The following is a 23,269-nucleotide window of genomic DNA, read 5'->3' on the forward strand; positions in this document are numbered from 1 at the left end:
TTAAGTATTCTTAGATATCTTAATTTTAGTTTATCTCACTTATGCCAATGGTAATAAACTCAATAAGTAAATATTACTGCATTATTACTAAATATTACTGTATTAGGAAAGGCATTTTAGATGTCATATTTGACCAGTAAGAATATAATCTTGACTGGGACAGTTGATGTTATCAATATCCTAAAATAGTGCTCAAGTTTCAGGTCATTTTCACTTTGTTGCACTTTTTCCCTGCAAGTTCTTCTTAAGATCTTTTATAGCTAGTTTTTATATATAAAAAAAAAAAAATATTACTTAGAACCTCAATATTGCATATTCCTGTTGGAGGTGCAAACCTAATCACGTTGCATTATGCAATAGTTACAAGACAATAAAGAATATTATATTCTATAAAAAATAATGCAATCTAGGTTTGATTATATGCCACATAACCTGCCAAACCAGGAATTCATTCTGTACAAATGAACATAAAAACAGGAAAGGAGATCTGATTTTTTTTGCACTTATGTGTTATCCAGCTGCAAACCCAACAGCAGATTACAAAACAATTTTTTAGGAACTTGTCCTTTAGTTATTCTTTGTATGAAAGATGGTGCAATCCAGTCATGACATAAAAGACAGTTTAAGTGAAATGATCAGTGCGAACACATAAAAAATGTTGAAAGTCTCTGTGCCGTTTATTAGCAGAAAAAGATTTAAAACGCTTCAGTACTGTGGAAATGTTGGATCTATTTTCATTGCCCAAGCCACGAGTCCTCCGCAGATGTCTTTGACTGAGACTGTGTCCACCTCTGATCCGCTCATCTTCTCCAGAACCTGCACCGCCTTCTGAGAGTCGTTACCTTGCTTACAAAGCACATAAACTGGAAGAAACCACAGAGAAACGAGAAAGAAAGCTGGTGACACCAACGTTTCGAAGATTTTTTTTTAAAGTCAATTACACTGCAAAGGAAAATAACCTGTTTAATAAATTACATTTAATGTCAGCAAGTGGAGTCTGCAGCACCACAGTGCTAAATTAAGCAGAACCAAAATAACATTTTGAATATTAATTTCGTTAAAGCAGACCAGCTACTCAGTACTTGCTTTGGAAAAAGGGGTCACCTAGCAACCCCATTAGAGCCTGACCAAACTGAGCCTCTGTTCCTGCAGCGTGAGACCACACAGAGGATGAATATGTACAAGTGACTCAACATGGCTGTTTGTTTCTAACAAGAGACGCAGATCATAAACGGTGTCGTACCTGCTGGCTGGCTGTCACCTGCCATCTGCTGTTTCAGCTGGCTGATTCTCTCCTGGAGTAACTGGATATCTTCACTCTTTCTATCTTCTAAACTGGAGAGGGGGATATCTGGCAGCAATATAAGGACAGCAGTTACACAGAAATAGGAAACTGAATATGTTTTTAACAAACAATGAGCATTACTGTCTCCTTAAATGGCAAAAAGGATACTGAGAGAGAAGGGCAAGTGGCATATCTCCACTTCCACAAGAGGGCGAACATCCAGTAAGATATGTGGTGAAGAGTCGTCCACGACGGATTTATATTCCTGGAGTTATAATAAAAAAACATTAACTAATGCTTCCACACTATCATTTGCTTTGTTAAAAGAGAGCTATAGTTAATATTTTTGGTTAAAGATGCTGATTTAGTTAAATAAGGAAACCAAAATGTCTGCTTTCATTTTAACAGCTTTTCCTTTAAATCACAGGAAGCAAAACAGTTTTCTAAAGTGGAGCCCCCCTTGCAAAATTGTGACTGCTCTTGTTATCGATCATGATTCACACCTCTATGCTTAATAACTCAGCAGGTTTAAAACACCAATTCTGCAGAAATATAAACAGATGCAATCCACCAGCGCTGCTCTCGGTGCCAAAAGGAACATGTTATTCTTTCTCATAGAAAATCTACAGGCACATTTTAAGTCATTTCCCATTTGAGGCTGGGTCGACACTGAGATGTAATCAGTTTACGAATGCGCCTAAAAACTGAGAAAATTGTGAGTAATCGTAGAATAAACGCCACTAAATACAGGGAGTCACGCAATGACTAGCTGTTCAGAAATGTGTAACTCACTGTGCTGTACCTGGACGGTGATCCTCTGATCACTGGACAGGAGGTTAAGCTTTCGACACTGCAAAACGAGCACAAGACAAACGCATGCAGTTTCAAACACAAAAAGACAACATTTTATATGGCAAGTGCTCCACTTCAACATGAAATAATGGGAGTGAAAATGACAAATAATAAGCTTCCTTTTTTCACCAACCTTATCTGTGGCAGCAGACCCACAGAAAGCCTCATAGTCTATTAGCCGGGTCACGCTGGGATTTTCTCCACACACCGCACAGCCAGCCTGTTTGGGCCGTAGCCTGATGGATCTGAATCTGAGATCCTGAGCGTCAAACATCAGCAGGTGCTGACTGCAGGAAGCTGGGATAGACAGTCAAGGAAAAGGTGGCGAAAAAGATTCACAGAATTGCCCAACAGGTTTCCCACTGGTTCAATTAGTATGGCAACATTTGGGAGTTTTGGTAGAGAAAAGCAGTGAATTTCCCTGAATGATACAACGTGACCAGATGTTAGCATTTGTATTATAATACAACGCAAAAGTCAGGATAAGGAATGTTTGTTCTCTACTATGAGTCTGAATATTAGTGACAGAACAAAGAAACCGCAGCCGTTTCTGAAGACAATGGAAAAGAGTTTTAAAAAAATGCAATATTTCTGTTCGTCTTATCAGACAAGCACAAAACTTTTGATACAATAAAATCTATTCCAGCATTTTACTGTTGATATATCACAATGACTTGGCAAAAGAAATCAAAACAAAGAAACAAAATGGCAAAGGGGGTTTTAACAAGTTGGAGTGAGGGACGGAAAAATAAAGGATACAGCCTTGCCCCGAGGCAATTTTAAGAACCTCTAGAGCTTGGAAGCTGCCCATTATACCTGGAACTTGAATCAAAGTGGAAAATGTTACAAAACGAGTGTTGTTTTCATAGAAAAATGTAGGAGGAGGACAAAACTCACCTACTCCTAACACTCCTCCATCAGAACAGTTAGTTACAGTCTCTGGGGGTGGGGGAACCGGGTATAGACATCTGTAGCAGGGGCCTCCTTTGTAGTTATACACTGTCAGCTGCACAAAGAACAAATAACACTGCTAAATTAAAGAGGATGTATGAATTGATGGAGAAAGAGGACTGCTTTCAATCTTACCTGCCCCTCCATTCGCAAGGCACTCGCTGACACAAGAGGTTTGCCGCTGATCACACAAGCGTCGTTCACCAGGTAACGAGTGGGGACGTTGTCTGAACAATCAGCCACGATGTCGTACATGAGGTCAGGGAAGTCAAGGAGGCCTCGTAAACATTTATATCGGATCAGTATCACAAAATATTTACAAAGTCCTTCGAAAATTATTCTAGCGCAGAATGACTAGTTATATGTTTGGAAAAAAACAATTGTGTTTTAAATACACAATATATTTATGACATATTTTGAGTCATTGGCAGATAACAGCTGCAGCCTGAGGATACTGCTGAATGAGCTGCAAGGCGTTTTCCGGCGTGAGCTGCAGGTGGTAAGGAATACACTCTACAGAAGAATTTAGCCTGCAAACATGAAACAAGTATATTATTTAAAGTTGTCTTCCTTGCATGAATTAAAAAAAAAAACACACACAAACAAACACAAAAACACAAACAAAATCCATAATTGTAGTTTGGTTACATCAAGAACAAACAACAATTTGATTCTCTCGACCTGTAAAATCTTTGAAAGTAAATGATAAATACTTAAAAAAAATGTACAATATATCCCAGCACTCCCAAATTATTATTATTGTAATTTATGTGTACTGACGAAGTATCAAAACATGAAAAGTTTTTTGTTACTGGAAGAAATGATGCCCTCATGTGGCTGCAGCTCTGCAACAAGAGTGCAGAACACAGAAGGTTCACTGTTCGATGGAAAAGCCCCAAAACATCTGCCTATAAAATAACATGTTTGCACAATTTGTGGACTGACGAGAAATGTAGAACCATATATAACCTGTGGTGAGATGGTAAAAAGCTAACAAACATTAGAAAGTAACCACAGAGAGACAGAAAGGATAAAAACATAAACATGGTTCATGACCGTTTTTTTCCGCTAATATCAAAACACTGAACTTCACTGTTTCAGTTCTTTGGCTTGTTTAAACAGAAGAAAATGTGGCAATATAACATATTTTTAAAAAAAAAACTATTTAAAAAAACTTTATAAAATCCTTATAAACATAATCAGTCTGTACCTTTTAACTGAACCAGCAGCAGACAGAGCCTTGACCTGGCCCTGGTCCTCCTCCCCATGAAGCACCTGCCTGTGCAGGTTACTGAGCTCCACTTCGTCGTAGTCTAACAGGCCGAGGCGCCCTGCGGGGTACAGTTTGATAAATGTTCAAATTCTGTTTGGGTGTTAATCCATTTGTATGCTACACATATTTACAACACAACCAATACATTTAAAGTGGTTTGAATGTACCAACATAACTTGACATTACGTTTACTTATAAAGCATCTAAATAAACAATTATAAAGCAAATCTTCTCAGTCCATCATTCAAGTTTTCCAAACTCGACTGAACAGCTGAGTCTAAATTTTTTGCCTGATCCAGTCAGTTTGTTTATCCTGGATGCTAATTGTGAAAAAAAAAAAAAAGACATCTAGTGTATATTATTATTAGAGATGCATGATATTAAATTTTTGGACGGTATCCGATATGCCGATATGTTAAAATTTATTTGGCCGATGATTTATAAAAAATACGGATTTTTTTTTTCCTACACATACTTACAGAGACTACATAGCTTTCTCTGCTATGGAATTAAATTACTACATTATTTTGCATGGCCTTTGTCAGCTTGGCCTGCTACCAAATACAAATGCCAAAAAAGGGGGCTGAAAATGATGTAACACTATATAAATATACAATGTGTATAAAAATATATCGGTGAGTTATTTTGATGGAATGGCCGATGTCTGATATTTAACTTTATCGTTAATATTGGCCAATACGGATACCATGCTGATAATATCACGCATTCCTAATTATCATGTAAGGTCAATCAAAGCAAGGCAATGACAAACTTTTCTATGGGTTATGTTTTGTGCAACATTACCTACCAATGCCTGCTGCTGCCAGATACTGGGCCAGAGGACAACCTAGTCCACCACAGCCCACAATCAGCACTGATGTCTTGCATAAATTCAGCTGACCTGTGAAAAACCAGGATCCCACCTGCTGGGTTTACTCACACACAAACTTCACCTGGCAATGCTTGCTGCACTGATCAGTCTGTATGTGTCTGTACCTACCTTTAACACCGAGCTCAGGCAGAAGGAGCTGCCTGCTGTACCGCATGATGTCCTCGTTGCTGAGCCTTGGTTTAGCTGTCAGCGGGCTGAGTGGCTCTGCTTTGTTACTTAGCGTCAGTTCTGGTCCATGACCCTGAATTCACACAATCAGAATATTATTACACAGGACACATCTCAACTTCTGTCCTTAAGAGATTTTGATAATAAAAAGACTTTCATAGGTATGTCATTCATATTATTAATTTAAAACATAATTTTACGAACAAAAATGGTCGACTCCAACAATTAATTCCATTGTTTTAAGCAAAGACGTTGCACAATGGGTTGTGCTTGAAGTACCTGTGGGGGAAAATACTCAGTTACTACCACACCAAACATTTGCTCAATATGTGATAAACTGGCTGAGTTATAGCCATTTTGTGTCATCTAAGATCAGTTGGCTGTGGAAGCCATCTTGAATTGGGTTGATAACCAGTTTAGATATTAACTGAAATATTAAACGTGATTTCAAACAATGAACTGATCCTGAATAAAGAAACTCGTTGTAATGTCATAAAAATGGTCAAAACACTAAAATAAAATATTTTGTTTTCTCATAGTGGTTAATGTGGCTTTTATTTATACATGTGTAAGCAAAATGTGTCTGCCAAATACCATGTGTGTTTGTTTACATACAAAAACAGGCAAGGTGACAGAAAACAAGTCAACATTGTTCCTGGAAGAGCTGTTTGGGATTAAGAAGTTCAACAACTTTGATGTTTTGGTATATTTTAACACTCAGATTTGTTAAGTAAACAATGCAAGATTAAAAAAAATAATGCTTTGTTTACACTGAGTGCAGACCCACGTTTCAAAATTACATGTCAAATCTGGAAAAGTACTGTACCCTTAAAAATGTCAGGGAAACAATTAGCATTAGCTCACTCGTGAAACAGATTTAAGAAAGCAGAATTAAAGTATTATATGTCATATTCAAGACAGTGTTTTTGGTGGTGAAACTGACTAACTTAAATAATTTTCACGAACATATTCGTACCTTCATTTCCAGCTGTGCCAACTTCTTCTTCAAAACAGAAATCTCTTTTTCTTTCTCCTCCAGCTGAGCCTTTAAGCTGCACACTTCCTGGGCCATAACTTCAAAAATCAACACAAAAAAAATGTATAAAATAAAAAATAACACAAGACGCTACAAATTATACTCTACAAACGTGCTTTGGAAGCAACCGTGTTGTTGAAATGTGATGCGCTTGATAAAAACTTCCGGAGTGTGTCACGTGATACGCGACGTAAAAAAGCGTGACTTTTCAAAATAAGAGAGGACATAAACATAGATATTTTTGAAGAATTCATTTAATTCAAAATAATATTCGTTCAGTTTATTTAAGTGAAATATATTTTAAAATAAAATCAAGTCGTTCTACTAGTTATTTCCTAATAACAGCTATTATCCAGTATTTTGTGGGGGTTTTAACATTCATACACTTTATATGGTTTCTTTTTTTTTTTTAACTCTTTCGACCTACTAGTGTGCTGAAAGTGCAAACAAATAGCCTCTCACACACTAAAGACCACACAACAGAGGACTACAGTGACGTGGTGCTGAGAGTCTCGCGCCCTCCTTCCTGCTGTTCACATGATCTGAAAGCTCCCTCGGAGGAGAGGCTGAGGAATGTGCAAAAGGAGCAGCAACATCGGTGTGTGAGAGAAGCCGCTGTCTTTTCATAATGCCTTCTTCATACTATCTGATAATTGGGGTGGCATTCATCTTCCACACTCATGGAATCCCATGGACGAAGGAAAAGGTACATCAATTAAACCGTTCTGATCACGTGAGGCTGTGCGGCAATTAGTGCATTTTTGAATTTGCCTTTACTGATTATGATAAACAAGTCTATCAGTTAAAATGTCCACAAGTAATTGTAAAATGATTTTATACAGCCACATGGGTCCATTGCAGAGCATATATAAAAAAAGTCCTTTATTTCCTTTAATGTTGTTCTGCTCCCCATTGAACTGGTTGCTATGGCACCACAGGCATCATCCTTGATCTTCCAATTGTGGGTTTGTATTTATAGGCCTGCCTTTAACCCTCTCTGAGCTCACAGAGCTTCATATGTTCAGACACTGACCACATAAGTATAGCCCTACACTGTTTGCCACAATTACAGCACAGATGTGTGACTGTGGGCCCAGTTTAAGACTAGAACCGGTTTTGCAAGTCATTGTCAATGAGAAAGAAATGTGCTCAAATTCTATTCGGCGGGCAAGGAAATAAACAGAAAGGTTTCCTTGAAGAATATTTACTCGTAAGTCTTCCATTACTTGTGCTGAACTGAAATTTTGCCATTTGCATTTTAAAAAAAAACTAAAAAATTAGCAGTTTTGAGATTATTTATCATTTGTGATAGTCTTTTCAGACAATTCAATTAATATTTGCATGAAACAATTGTTTTGTTGTTGTTGGTTTTTAAGGCTGAATTTGATAGCAGCAGAAACAGTGGTGTTGATTCATCCCTGCTGTTTATTGTCTGGTTCCTTTTTTTTTTTTAACTCTCTCTCGTTGTTACCATGACAGCCGGGCTCCTCAGCAGGTGAACTTTGGGACCAAACGAAAAACATTCATGAAACTGAAGGATCAATATGTTTTTTTTATTTTTAAAAGAACACTCTTGTTCAGTATTTGCTCAGTTTACAGCACAAACAAGCACATTTTCTTTTTTATATTCAGGCTTGAAGCGAGAGTACATTGCAAACCTTTTTTTTTTTTATTCTATACGTTCATTAGATCCTTGTTTTACTAAATAAGCCCTTATTCATATTCAAAGCTGCTCACTCAGAGTCACACAGCTCTAACTGGCTCTTCAGATGTTTCAAACAGCTCATCTAACGATAAGATGGACAAAAAATATAAATAAATTATTATTTTTTATATGTAAGCGACTTTACGAATTGCTATATTGAGATCTAACACGTCAAGAAACATAAATCCCAAAATATGTTGTTGCTTAGTCCAGTGGTTTCTGGTACCGTAATTCATGAGGAACCAGTGAGTTACAGTATTGTGCAAGTTAATTGCACTATTATTAATATTGCTGACTCAACATACATTATCGACTTTCTTTTTTTTTTTTATTATTTCATTTCTGGACTCAAACCCAGCATACTTTTAGCTATTTTAATCATTCATTTGCATGAATGTTCAGTTCATTTAAGACATAAAGGTTATTTTGGTGTTTGTAACTGTTTTACTTGGACAAAAACAAATCTGTTCCATTCAATTTTTAATTAAACTCATTTTAAAATACAAAGTAAATCATTGATACGTTTGAGCTATGCAAGCTCTTTTTTGGTCTTTTAGCTTATTTTGAATATTAATTTTAGTTGCAGTTACTGTTTCTGAGAATTTTAGCTTGGCTGCTGATTTAAATGTTCAATTGCTATTTTTCTGGTTTTAGCTTTTAGCTGCTGTTTTGTTCATTTCAGCATTTACTTTGTTCATTTTAAACTTTTGTTCTGCTCATTTTAACTTTAATAACTCATTTTCAGCTTCATCTGCATTCGTCACAAAGCGTTCACTCGTGTTTGCAGAAAATTCATAGTTTTGGGAATGTTGACATTAAAATTCCCTGTTTATTCCATAAATGTGAGTCCCTCTAATATTTTGTGTGTTTCTGCCTCCAGCTCCGTCACAGAGCTGTTACACTGACAGATGATGAGATCAGGGCTGCTCTGAATCGCACTGATCTCGAAGAGATGTGGGAGAAGTTTCTGAAGCCTCTGCTGGTTGTCAGGTACCCCGGGTCTACAGGCAACCAGGCTGTACAGGAAGTAAGTTCACCACAAATCTTTTTTATCCATAAATTGTGTCATTTTTTTGCACTAAAATAAAATAAACTGCTGTTTGATTCTTTTAAATTGTTTCTTTTTGCATATTTGACTGTCACAACTAAGACAACATGGAGATATGGGAATTTATCAACCAAAAGAGTCATTAAAATTGTATGTGTGTGTTCTCACAGAATATAAAAACCACCTTTAGTTCCCTCGGAGCAGGCTGGGAAGTGACAACGGATAGATTTGAATCAGATACACCTTACGGCCGACTTCCGTTCTCCAACCTGATCGCCACACTGAACCCATCAGCGAAGCGCCGCCTGGTTCTGGCCTGTCACTACGATTCCAAATACTACCCACCTCAGTGGCATGGGAAGGAGTTCCTGGGTGCTACAGACTCTGCTGTGCCCTGTGCCATGATGTTGGAGCTGGCACGAGCCCTGGATGAAGAACTGAAAGCTCAGAAGGTAACTAATATGTATGAAATGAGGAGGCCACAGATTCTACCCGAGTTGTGGAGGAAATTTTGAACAGGTTGTTGGCAATATAATAAAAAATGGACAAAAACACATCACTGTATGTACTATGAAATATGTTTTTCCATAATTTAAAAAAGACAAACCATCCAACAAAGTGTAGAATATTATCCAGGACGTGCACAAACGCTTAATTATTTAAATGTGGCACAAAAACGGCTTAATACAAACAAATGTAGACAGTTCCTCGCAAGTTATTATTCATTTATAAGCTTAAAGAGTAAACAATAATATGTTAATATAATAATTAAATGTTCTCTACTGTATTTATATCAGTCCTGCAAGGGGAAGAAAAAAAAAATCAAAACAGGCAAATAACAAAAATGACTCCATTAAGATGTTTGTGTTTTTTTTCTAATTACTTACAAATATCATTTAAAAAACACTTTTTTATTTGTTCCTCTGCGCTATTCTTTTTCTTTTTCTTTCTTTTTCATCCTACAGTAATCTGAAGATGCGTCTAACAACACTTCATAAAAACGTCGGTTTAAATTTTAAAGGCCAGCAGACAATGTGGACATCAGATGTTAGCACACACTGTTTTTAGCAGCAAATCAATGTGCTATTTATCTGTTTAATAGGGAATATCCTGTCTTAATGTTCATAGTGATGAGTGAACACAACACCCAGCACACAGGTGAGACTCTCATGTATTTTTAATCTCTCAGCACATTATGACCCACATATTCCAGGCTTTGACTAGACAAGGCTAAATATACTTATAAATTCACAATTCTTAGTTATAGTAGTGTTATCTTTCAATTAAATTATTCCCATATTATTCCTTTATTGAACTGCAAACTACAGCTTTCACTAATATTTTAAGTAAAAAAATAGTGCATCCACATTGTATTGATGAGTAAGAAAATCATTAGCATTCATGTGATTCCTGTTTCGCTGCCGGTTGCACTCAGGCGCCCGACTATTGACAGACAGAAAGATCTGCAGAGGACAGCGCTGCCTGTCACAAAGGTCACTGCAGGAAGAGGCAGCAGCGAATACAAACATCGCTCATCATCAACACCGGAGCTGATAAATCATGCAGAAGGTCTTAGATTAGCATAATACAGAAATGTTTTTGAGGGAAATGCTGTTTGAATTCTGAGAGCTGAATGACTTTGCTGAAATTTGCTAAAGAAGCTGAAACTACGTTGTTGAAGCAAAAAGCAGCAAACTACTATCTAAAAGTAGCAAAATGTTAACTAAAAGGAAATGGTCCTGAAAGTTGCAAAACTCTAAATGCCAAAAATATCAAAATGTTAGCTAAAAGTAGAAAATTGCTAACTCAAAATAGCCAAAAGATAAAATTATTAAACACTATATAAAAGCCTAAAGTAGCATAAAACTATGCTAGCTGAAACCAAAAAGGAGAAATGCTATTTCAAAGCTAGATAAAAGTTGCCAAATACTAGTTAAAACAACAACAAAAAAGCTAAACAGCAAAAATAAAACAAGAGCTAAAAGCTAAAGATGAAGATTGGATAAAAGCTATAATTTGCAAAAGGCAAACTAAAAGCTTAAACTATAAAAAGCCAAGCTAGAAATTTAAAGTAAAAAATGGAAACTGTACGCTGCAAGTAGCTAAAAGCTAAAATTAGCAGAACTGTAGATAAAAAAATTTCTTCTTTGTTTTTTCATACCCGTGTCCATTACATCTGAAACAAACCCAAAGCAATTTTAATAAAGTTTTATTTATATATCAAGTGGAACATTAAGGCCAGCCATAATGCTCAGCTTGTGAAATTAAATCTGTTGAACCTCACCTTGACACTCAGACAATAATTCTGAGTGCCACAATGCCAGACAGGACAAGGGGAAAAGAAAAGAAAAAAAGAAACTGTAGGCTACAAGTAGCTAAAATCTAAAATTAGCAGAAATGTAGCTAAATCAATCAACCTTTATTTATACAGGTAAATCCCATTGAGCCTCGAGGACTCATTTACAAGAGAGACCTGATTTCAACAAAGAAAGATGACAACAATGGACAACAGCAACAACAAAACAGTTGTAAAAAAGCATACTACAGTTTTTTTTTAGTTTTTTTTTTTTTTTAACAAATAGGATGGCTAAAAGGAAAAGGTAACAAAACAAAAAACAGCTAGATTCCAAGACAAATGTAGAAAACTAACAACAGGAACATGTCAGCATTGGACCCTGCCAGGTGTCCAACATATTCTTGACACAAATCTAAAATCTAAAAGCATAAAATGACAAAAGTGAAGTATACTAAAGCTGTTTTTATATTGAAGTTTCTGCATGAATTAAATATATATCAATGTATTTTTGTGTAGAAATATTTGCCAGTAAAAGTAAATATTTTGGAAAGTTTAAAAAAAAAAAGTTATAAAACCTGAACGGCACAGTGTGCAGCATCTCATGGCTGAGCTGAATACTGTATATAAAAAATAGAAAACAATAATGTGAATGCTGTCTCAACTCTCACAACTAAACCAAGAGGTGAATAACAACAAAGTCCATGCTCAATTATCCAGGTGTACAATCCAACGTTTTCCAAGAGGTGAACGTTTCAGATCTCTGGCTGTTTTTGTTTTTGTTGTACTGTAACGTCACAACCACCAGGGGGCAGCAGATCTACTGAACTGAAAATGACTAAATTGGAGTTCTTTTTCTCTCCTTCCTGCAGAGCTCCAACTCCAACCTGACCCTGCAGCTGATCTTCTTCGATGGAGAGGAGGCTCTTTTCCAGTGGACCTCCACAGATTCCCTGTACGGCTCTCGCCACCTAGCTGAGAAGATGCAGGCCACTCCACACCCTGAAGGAGCCACAGACACCAACCAACTGCACGGCATAGTAGGACTTTCCCCTCATCCTTTACTGAAATGTTCTCTGCACAATCATCTAATCCCAATCAGGAACACTTTTCATGTCAGACCACATCACTTCAGTAGTTTTCTTTACTGTGATCTCCAAACTAAACGTCTAGTAATATCATAATGCAAACTGGAATGCTTGGAATGCAGGTTTTTTTTTTTAACTAGATTTATTATACAGCTTTGATTAATAGTGGTTTTTATTTTTCCGCATACTAGCTACTGAAAAATAACTATTAATCAATAAATTATGCTTTTCTGGTGTGTAAAAACAGACATAAATCTGACAGAGTCTTGCTGTATGTGTGTGTTCATGTTTCGTTTGTCTTGTAGTGATAATGTAACTGCTGAGGTGTGACTGTTATAAGATGGGCCGTGTGTCAGGGCGCTATCGTCAGGGTGTGCAGAAAGACTTTCTCATGAGAAACACAGTTTTCTTGCAGCGTTCACTCCTCCCTGTCCGTTCTCCCCCACAGGATCTGTTTGTGTTGTTGGATCTTATCGGGGCTCCTACTCCTCTCTTTGGAAACAAGTTCCCAGAGACAAAACCGTGGCTCAGCAGGCTGCAAAGCATCGGTAAATTAAAGGCTTAGCATTGCCTTTCATGTCGGCGTTTTAGACTGAGAAAATAATATGTTGAGGAATAATAGAATTGGGACAAACCTTGAAATATTACAAGATGTCGCGTGTTGTGAATAACTCTCAGAAACTATGAATCATTAACACATTATTGGTTATAGCCAGTCATAGCCATTTTTGTATTGCATTATTATTACTTTCTTATTATTGTATTGATAATAGCAGTCAGTGGCAACCATTTTAAACTGGGTTGACTTCAAAAGGTAATCAGTTGTAGAGATACATTAATTTCTGGTAGTTTTATTAAAATCCATCCGGTGGGTCAGGACATATTTTGCTAACTCAAACACACAAATACACAGACAAATGCAAAAATAAACATTATTGTGTTGGTAATCATCAGAGATAAACTAACATTATCACATCACTTTTGTTAGTTCTGTTATACACTTTGCATGCTCAAAACATACTTTTCTGGAAATGAAAACTGCTCTTTTGAAATGGTTGCACACTGAAAATCCTCTGCTTTTTATGCAAAGATGGGCTAAAGGACCAGTTTTTAAACAGTCAAGAAGATAATTGATCTTTTATTTTTATTTGTGTAAATGTAATTCAACATTTTCTCCTAAAAGTAGTTGTGCAATGTTTAAATGTAATATATAATGGCCATAAAATGGTTGTTTGCTTATATACATATAACTAGTGAATGGCAGCTGATGACGTGGTTACAGGATACTACGTCTAATGTTTTTTTTTTCTTCAGTTAACTAACAGATGTGCATTTCATCTTTTTTTTTAATTTTTTTTTTATATATATATATAAACTCAGAGAAACGCCTGCACTCCATGAACCAGCTTGTGGAGCATCCTAACAGCGTGCAGTATTTCTGGCCTGGTGTTTCTGTAGGCCATGTTTTAGACGATCATGTACCGTTCCAAAGTAGAGGTTTGTATTATTACGTGACATAACATCCACAGTTTACAATAGAACTTTTAGCGTTACCGACATTAGATAACCTTCAATCTCTTCCTCTCCTCCAGGTGTTCGGATCCTCCACCTCATCCCTGCTAGTTTTCCATCCGTATGGCACAGGTTTGAGGATGACGAAGAAAACCTGCATCGTCCCACAATCAGAAACCTCAGCAAGATCCTTCAGGTTTTTGTTCTGGAATATCTCAATGCCAGACCTACCGTCCCTACAAACCCTCAAAATGCCCCATAAAACCTCCTTATCTTCTTTATAGTGTATCTTGAAACACTGTAAACGTCCAGCTTACTCAGCTCTACTCAACATATGAACATCCACTGCAGAGAATGTTTTATATTGGACATTTACGCTCAAAGTCACTTAGACTTTTATTTTGAAAGTAAAATCTTTTTTCTTTTTCAATGATTTTATAGGGTTAATATTCAGATCTTCAGATCTGTTTTGTTCGATCAATGCAGCAGGACCGTCCACACATGAGAGTGGATATAATTCTTGCTTCATTTGCAAATTCTGTGATATTTCCTCCATCACTGCTAATCCGTTCGGTGTTTAGAGAGAAAACCGGTTGTTTGCAGGGTTCATTTTTGCTGAAGCAACATCTCTAAAGCCTTTCCATCCTGTAGAGAAGTGGAGTACTTCCTGTGCAAATGTCTCACACTTCTGTTTATATGATTCTATAAGCCTGCATTTAATGTAAATGCTAGAAAAATACACACTGCCAAATCTGGACTCATGTATTTTAAGAGTGAATAAATGTTTATGCAAAAAAATAAAGAGTATAGAGTGACATGGTGTTTCAAGAACTGGGAATAAAGTCGTAGCCTGTGTGTTGTTATTTCCTCGATGATAAATTGATCTGTTTTACAACCTGAAAAAGCCAACACTGATTCTAGTTTCTTGTTTCACGCCCTTTCCGCCAAACCTTTCCCCTTGTGAGACCAAGCCCTCTTTCCTTCCTTTTGCTTCACTTCAGCAGTGATCTCATGATTCTTTTAATCCTATTAGGGCAGGAGCGGGGGTCCTTCCTAAATCCTGCTCCCTTCAGATCCCTCCCTTTAAAGGTGAAATTAGGATTTGACCCTTTCTGCTCCAAACAGCAACGCCTAGCAACAATTCAAAACAAAATACTGCATATCTTATCTTAATAGAGATTAGGAGTATGACTTGTTTTTGTATTATTTTTTTTTTTTTTTGCTCTACTGATATTTTTTTCACAAGAACTTACTTCAAACATTTTTATCAATAAATAGGAGTTCAAAATGTATTGCTAACTGCCAACTAATCATTTTGTATTTATGCAAAAGAAAAGTAGCAAGTCTGTGCAAAACGAAGAGGCAACAACAGAAAACGTTGTACGTAAATTTTCTGCATGCTTTTGATTGTGTATCGATGCATGCCAGAGTGTAATAATAGTTCAGCATTTGTAGCTGATTATAGGGTGTAATACTGGTGGAATGATGGGAAAGACTGGGACTTTCTCCTATACAAGGTGTGTTTCAACCTGTCAGAAAACAATGAAGTAGCCAAGCGAGATTACTGTCTTTAGAAAAGATTTGACTTTGGAAGAAAAATTCAAAAGGGAACCAAGTTTCCAAAATCCCATAATACAGGCAGCTACCTTTTAAAATGATACAGCAGTTCAGATACAGTAAAGGAGCTTTCAGGTTTTACACCACAAAGTCTTGTCTTTAACCCTTGTTGGTCAATTTATTAAACATATATCAGCGTAATGTGATCTATGTTTTCTGTTGATGGCTGTAGCCACCTGCATAATGTTGCATTACGTTTGACTTTTTGCAGCATGCACAAATTGATCTCATATGTAGTCGCTGTCACTCAAAACACCCACAAAAATGTTTTCTTCTTGCTTATTATTTTTGATTTATTTGGAAGTAAATAAAATATAACAGATGGTTTCCTGGTAAAGCTGTCCAATCTAGTCTTCAGTTGGACTTGTACAACTTTTAAGCACATTATGTCCTGCTTTAATAATTGAGAAAACAAGTGAATTGAAATGATTATGTGCTTCTACAAAGCTGAGTCGCTGCGTTATTTTCACCACAAGGTGGCAGTAGTGAATTTCCAACAAGCCAAAACCGCCAGAAAAGTCTTTCTTTACTTGTCCTTTTTTGCACTTATCTTATTAACTATTATCCATCTTTACCCATTTATATTAATTATTTTGTGTCTTTTGTGGCGTTTTAATGCTTATTTAAAAGTTTATTTCACTTCTGGAGAGCATGACTCCACGCTTAGTATTTTTCAACCCACAGAACCCTGAACCAAACTTAATGGAAATCCTTGTATAAGTACACGCAAATAAGAAAAAAAAAATCATACAAAACAGCACAACCTGAGCAATACTGTTTTTGTGCTTTAGTTTCAAAGTTTTAATATAAAAAAAATACATCCTTCTAAAATTACCCTATATCAAAATTAAAATGACATCTAAATAAAAACAAAATAAATTAGAATAAATACAATAAACTATAAGATTATGTATGTTTATCAATTAACGCCATGTAACTGGTTAATGCTGCGCTTGTGACTTTTCCCACTGTTTCCGGCGGCCCCTGAAGGCAGCGCGCTTCCCTGCTGGTTCACGGAGGAGTTGTGGGGAGGTGTTCGTTCAGCCCCCCAGCAGCTCTCAGCGTGGTTCTTCAGTTCTTTATTGAGGCTAACACCAGCAACCTAAACGCTCCGAGCTGCTGTAAAGCAGGTAACAGCAATTAGTTGAAAGTTAAAGTTTATTTCGTCGCCAGAGTCCTCCCATGTTCGCTTACATCCGTCTGTTTTGTAACCAACGAAGAAGAAGACATGGAGCCGATAACAAAGTGGACGCCGAAACAGGTTGTTGACTGGACGAAAGGTGAGTAAAAGTACAGTTAACGTCAAACTGTCTGTATTTATCCACTTTAACTTTACTTGTACTTCTCAGTGAGTTAGTTTCGTAGAAACTGCTCCGGTGTGACAGCATACCTTCACCCAGGCGCCCAACAAAAGGACCACATTCCCTCTTTGCTCTTATAAATGTTTGCAAACTGATTCAGCTACAAAAGTGCTGTTTACCTGTTACCCAGTCACGCTGTAGTCAAATCTTTGTTTAATCGGGTCTTAGATGCATTGTTTATTGTTTGCTTTTAACTTTGCATGCCATATAAATCCCTCATTTAGGACTGGTTTTTGTTCCAAATGAAGAATCAAGACCAGAAAAACCATTGCATAAGCTTGTACACGTATATACAACTAATTTTAATTCATGCAGCACACCAGTAGTCTGTCTGAGAGGAAGTTTAAATATCTGTCATTTGTTTTTCCTTGTTAAGATCTCCATTTTCACTAACTTCCATACAGTATCTTTTTACTTACAGCTGTAGTTAACATGGGGAAACATAAATATTACCTGTAACATGATAATAAAAGACAAAGCACCTAAAAGAAATGCTTAATAAACCCACAAAATCAACTTTTTTTTTGTCATCTAAAACTCCAGGAACCTCTCACCTTGTTTTATGGGGGAAGGAATGCTTGCTATGATAGTGACTTCAGTAATCATCGACTTTGGTCACAGCTGAAGTATGTCTAAGCAACGAGAGGTTAAATGGAATGTAAAGCATCGGTTTAGTCAGTGATACCGTTTCCAAATACAGAAACTGTGACGTTTGTTTACAATACGAAGCACAATGAACTATGAGCTCTTGGAGTCGAGTGGGACAAAGTTGTGTTGCTCTACTTCTCAAAACAACTCATTTCCATTTTGATTTCATATGCACGAGTCACCTCAGGCTTTATTTTCCTGACCAAGGCATGCATGACAGTGGGTGTCATAAAGAGGGGGGGTTTGCATCCATTGAAAGGAGCCCAGTCAGTTCATACACGGATTAGCCATCTATACAACCCCCCCAAAATCTGACTCAGCAGATGTCTGTGCAGGTCCAAACATCACAATTTGCAGACCTTCTGCTAACACGGCGAGGGTGAAGGACTTCACCGCTCGTGAGAACATTTCGTGCGCCTCTTTCACATCCAAACTTGGTGGCGGAGCATGAACGCTGCATGTCAGCTTGCGTTTATATCTAATTTTGGTGGTATGGCTAAATACCAGGTTGTCGTGTTTACAGTAAACCAGAAGAGGTTTTTGTCTTTGCGCTTGGTTTAGCTTCAAGCTTTTAGAACCAGCTCTGAAATCTTCCCTGTTTGAGGTTTGACTTAGCAAATACCCTTTTGGGTGCTTTCTAAGGGTGTAGACTGCAATCAGCTTGCAAAGAGCGAGTCAGAGACACAAAATAAACAAATACAGATCCAGCGGTACTCATCAGGTTTTTTTTTTTTTTTTCATATATAGTGATAATTATGACGTCTTGTGACAATTTAGCTTGTTGTCAAGAAAAGCAAATAGTGTGGTAAGTGAGCCTCAGAATAAAAGGTAAATTAAGTCTCGTTATGGTCGTGTTTTACTGACGAATGCTCGTGTAATCCTTGCAGCCTGGGACAGAAATAAAGCGCATGTCTAAATCAGTGTTGTTGACCATTCACACCAATGTCAAACACTGGTGTTTGCAGAGTTGCTGTATGTGTGTGACACAAAACGTCTCAGTGGGAGACCTTCAACCCACACCCTTTGCTTCTGCTAGGACGGTGATGGTTCTTGTGGTAATCACTTGCATTGCTAAAAAGAGATCAAGTGATTCAAGTAGGTGTTTATTGCCAGTGAAAGGGCTTTGATTATTTTGAACTAAAACACTTGTTTTTTTTGTTTAGGGGTCATAGAGATCCTGAAGCACTTTTCCTTCAACACAAGCTCTGATCTTTCAGCTGGTTGGGTGATTGGTATGCCATATGTCATGTGCTGGACCGCTTACCTCGAGGCAAAGATGTGCTTTTCTAATGACAATGTATTTTTTGAATGTGGCTTGCTTTCGAGACTAAAATGTGGTTTGACCCCAATGACTTCATAAGGAACAGTTTTTTAAATTACCTTACATAAAAAATAAAAAAAAAATGTTGAAACCATTGTTTGTTTGTTTTTCAAGATACTGTTGTATTTGAGCTAAGACGGGCTCATTTACCAAATGCAAACCATTATTTTTTTTCCACCCTCCATTTTTACACTTTGGAGATGTGGCGTGTAGGACTGCCAAGAAGTAACAAGGCATCCCAGACATGTAAACTTGCACAACCACTGTCTGACTGGATGGCTCTGTTCCAAATCCTTAACAGTCCAAGACACTGATACTCCATGGGGTTTTTAAACTTGCATGCTGACAAACCCAATAGTAAAATCATGTGTCTAGAAATGTCAAATGCATTACGTGTATTAGGCAACAAGTCATCATTTCAGCTGCTTGTCTAGTTGTTATCTATCGGCTAAACGCTTTCACAACTATGAACCTGTTCGGCCACTTCTTAGCACAAGGAACTCCAGCTGCTTGTGTGTGTTTTGTGTTTTCATCCAAGCAACATTATGTAAAAATTCAAACGGCAGTCCATGGAACGGTCCCTTTCGGATTGCTCCAAGTGACTCCACGTTGCGCTATAATTTTATTATTCGTCAACTTTCTATTCACACAGTTTATTCATGTATTATTGATGCATGAAGCTGGTGTTGAATTCTGAGTTATCGTAGCGGTTTCGTTGCACAAACTTTTATTTGTTCACACAAAAAAAAGTGTGACAAGGTGGCGCCATGCATAAAAATAATGACGTTACTACGGTAGTCGAGTATCGTTTGACACACATTTTGTGTATTGTCACATGTTTGTGCCAGTTATACATAAAGATAGTCAAGTGCCATTTGACAAATGTACAAAAAAGACGTGAAGTTGTTTTGGAAAGAACATTACTTCCCTTTTTAAAAGTTAAATCTGAATGATTAGATACAATTACCTATATTTTTTCTCTGTTATACCATGTGAACAGTTAAAGTGGTAGCAAGTGGCATGTCTGTATTTCATCTTAGGTTGCATCGGTGTGCAAAGAAGGCAATTAGATGGTCATTAAAGTGGCAGACGTGTGCTAAATGTTCTTTCCTCTTTGGACAAGTATATGTCAGGGAGAATAACAGGATTGTGTCCATGGGTGACCTGACTGCTAGATGCTTCAACCAACCTCATCTTTAGAGATGATAGCTAGGTGTGGGCGATGATGGCCCATGATCCTTATCTGGCTAAAACAGAAACTTCCTAAACAGGAGTGTGGACAGACGTTGTGCAGACGTCTCACTCTTATTAAAGAGTCACCACTGTGTTCGCCTTTGCAAGTGGTGTTCTTTGTTTGGATAACCGTCACAGGCATCATTAATCCATTTTAGAAAGCCTTATGCTGTACAGAACGTGTAGTCAAATTAACACAAACGTTCTTTAACCCACTGGTGGTCTTTTTTTTTTTTTTTTTGGGACAGGAAGTAATTGGGTGATGTAATTTATTTAACCAAAAGTCAGTCTTCATCAGTTTTTTATTCATCCAGTCACACAGCATTTTTTTTTAAATCAACCAATTGTGATCCATTTGTTACGTTTATAAAGAAATGGTGTTTCGTGTTCAGGGGAAGTAGTGAAAGAGGATTCCCCCCCAGGGAGTCGTTCTGTCCCTGCTGGTTCCTGTGCAGCCTGTTTTCTCACACAGTCCAGGCATTACAGCCTTAAAGCCTCTAAAAGCTCCAACACATGGAGACTTTGAGAGAAATGATACATTGTTAATGTTAGCTGAACTTTATATTCTATAGAAAATAACAAGACAGTAGCATATGTTTTATTTACAAGGTTGGGGTTTACTCTGACTTCAAAATTACTTTTTTAAATTATATAAACAAAGCACAGTAATGACCTTTAATAAAGGTGGCACTTTGCTGACTGTGTTATCTGCAAAGTAATCTCAGTTTGCATTTTTCTGGATGTTGAGCAGGTTTTATCACAGTGAGAGCTGGAGACAAAGCGTCTCCCCACAAACGAGCCAACCCAACGTAGACCTGTTTACCGCTCATTCAAATTTAAATTTAGTTTTGCCTCGTTTAACCTTTGAACGCTGGTCTGTGTAGAACAATGTTTAAAGGAAGAAAAAATCTAAACAGAGACGGTGTTTGTGTGTCAGATAATAGGACGTAATTAAGATGCAATGAATGCTTGCACTACATAACTGTAGCTACGTAGTTATTTCCAAATGGTTAAATTGCAAGAACATGAGAGGAATGTGGGAACTTTTTTGAACTTAACCAAACAAGCATCATGGTTAAGAAGCCAGTCGTCTTGTATTTTGGAGCCATCCGTTGTTTTTAGCAGATTACAAAAGTGTTTCAAGTCAGCAACAATCAAATCTCGCACCTGATCTCACTGTAAAAGTGGGAATGTGGTTCATGATTATGAAGTGTTTTATTACCTGCTTTCAGCTTTCACACGACACTTGATTGAATCAGATCTTGTTTTGAACATGTCCAGACAAGTCTTTTCAGTCCTCCACAGAGACTTTCTATATAATTATTAAAGTAAAAAAAATTGATGCCTCTGTAGGAAAAAAAACCCAGCTTCAAATGTTATGTGAAATTATTATTAAATCTTTTCTGTGTACTGTTCAGTACTTCATTTTTTAATCTCGTGTTTCTGTTTCCACTTTCCTTCAGTGTCTTTCTGGTTGCTTTTATTAGAAAGTATGACATAAAGTTTAATAGCCCAGCATGTTTTAATACCACTGCTCTATTCCATTGACATCTAAGTCAAATAAATCAGTAAACACTGTTTTTGTATTTGTACATGGCTTTTATATGCAGTTCTATAGCACACGAACAACACATTATTTGACAATTGAACATTTTTAAAGCTTAAAACACTGTATTGCCAAGCTGCAGTCCTCAGAAAATTCCACAAGCACTTAGCAGTGAAGCCGAACTCTGATGGATTTCTTTCTCTTCCTGCCATTTGAACTTTCCATCATAGACGTTACCTCCTGGAAAAACAACCTTTTGTCTTTACGCAGCTCATCTCACCCAGCTGTCAATCGCAGCATCTAACACGCCGATCTCGTGTGTGTTTTCAAACTTTTCCTCTGTGTCCTGAAGTTCACGAAAAGGAGGTCTCCAACAAAACAGTTTTTTTATGGATTTGAACAAAGGGAATAAGAGAAAACGTAGGTTTTGAATTCGTTTTAACAGGGAGGGGTGGCTCCTCTTTGAGAGAATCCCGACCTGAGAAAACGATCATCGGTGATTCCGCTGATCGTTTGGTTTCTTTTGGCACAAACACCCAGGAAAACTAGGTCACTTAGTAGCTATTTCTGTTTGTATGTGACATCCTGTTAGCCGTTTCCAATCAACGGTGTATTAATTGGTTACGGAAATATGAAGGTCTTTTTTTTTTTATCCGTTACAGAGAAGTCCAACAGGTGTTACGAGACTAAACAAACCACCTACAGAAGGGAGGAGTGCGTTTTGCATGTGTTGAGTGACATTAGCATTAAGTGTATGTTTGTGCTGAATCCCTTATTGATAATGAGAAAAAAAAATCGTGCATTGTTTGCGTGCATCTGAGGCGTCGTGTCGTGGCCTGTGTGTCACTGATTTTCTCACTGAAGATGACTCATCCTCCTCTTCCTTCATCTCAGCTGGGAGAACAGGATCAGCTGCCCACAGCCTGTAGGCTGACATGTGATGTCTTACGTTGCGCAATTCGTTCAACCACTTATTTTTATACGTATTCAAAGAATATGATTCACATTTAACCTTTGACAAAGGCCTCTGACTTCTACTTCATTTATGTCCTTTTTGCATGTAAATCTGTTCTTGTGTATGTTTTAGTCATTTTGGTTAGATTTCTGCACAACTAAACTAATGATGCTCTCAGTCTTTTTGACCCGTGTCTCCTTTTCCTCTGACTTGGACACAAGCCTGCAATAAAGCTCAAACACCCCCCCTAAAGCCTAATCCATCCCCCTCATGATTTCTTGGCTCTTCAAACTTCCCTGTCTGCTTTAGTAACCTTAATTTTTTTGCAGCCTCAGCTACTTCTTGTAAATGAGTGGGTGACCACAGCACCATTTTGCATTGTCAGAGGATTTAAATAAAAGCTCTAGCGGGGATTTGCCAAAGATGGATTCTCTGTGAGGTAAATGCGCTACTTATCTTAGCAGTGGAGTCTTTCTCTCTACTTT

General features: G+C 37.3%; 3 protein-coding genes across 4 annotated transcripts in view; 2 read left to right on the forward strand and 1 right to left on the reverse strand.

Annotated features, from left to right (window-relative positions):
• Positions 1–674: 674 nt before the first annotated feature.
• Positions 675–6,493, reverse strand: mocs3 (molybdenum cofactor synthesis 3). The gene is made up of 13 exons (XM_037694748.1): positions 6,398–6,493; positions 5,362–5,494; positions 5,170–5,262; positions 4,299–4,419; positions 3,544–3,618; positions 3,224–3,341; positions 3,035–3,143; positions 2,897–2,959; positions 2,271–2,434; positions 2,088–2,135; positions 1,454–1,550; positions 1,244–1,351; positions 675–896 (listed from the first exon to the last, which is right to left on the reverse strand). The coding sequence occupies exons 1-13, from the start codon at positions 6,491–6,493 to the stop codon at positions 706–708; spliced, it is 1,416 nt and encodes a 471-aa protein (XP_037550676.1). The 3' UTR covers positions 675–705.
• A 537-nt stretch (positions 6,494–7,030) lies between these two features.
• LOC119427891 (glutaminyl-peptide cyclotransferase) lies at positions 7,031–14,450 on the forward strand. Its single transcript, XM_037695552.1, is given in 8 exon segments — positions 7,031–7,060; positions 7,062–7,163; positions 9,043–9,189; positions 9,381–9,662; positions 12,376–12,543; positions 13,040–13,139; positions 13,972–14,088; positions 14,184–14,450. Coding segments are annotated over 8 exon segments (1,128 nt in total). The 3' UTR covers positions 14,366–14,450.
• Positions 14,451–16,752: 2,302 nt separating this feature from the next.
• Positions 16,753–23,269, forward strand: part of cnksr3 (cnksr family member 3) — a 30,988-nt gene continuing 24,471 nt past the window's right edge. For both annotated transcript variants that reach the window (XM_037695401.1, XM_037695403.1), the window contains exon 1: positions 16,753–17,000. In XM_037695401.1, coding sequence (XP_037551329.1) covers positions 16,949–17,000 — 52 coding nt within the window. In that variant the 5' untranslated portion in view covers positions 16,753–16,948. The remainder of the gene's footprint in view (positions 17,001–23,269) is intronic.

This window comes from Nematolebias whitei, chromosome 21 (genome assembly GCF_014905685.2).
Source record: "Nematolebias whitei isolate Nwh7 chromosome 21, NemWhi1, whole genome shotgun sequence".
In the NCBI taxonomy this organism is placed as follows: Eukaryota; Metazoa; Chordata; class Actinopteri; order Cyprinodontiformes; family Rivulidae; genus Nematolebias; species Nematolebias whitei.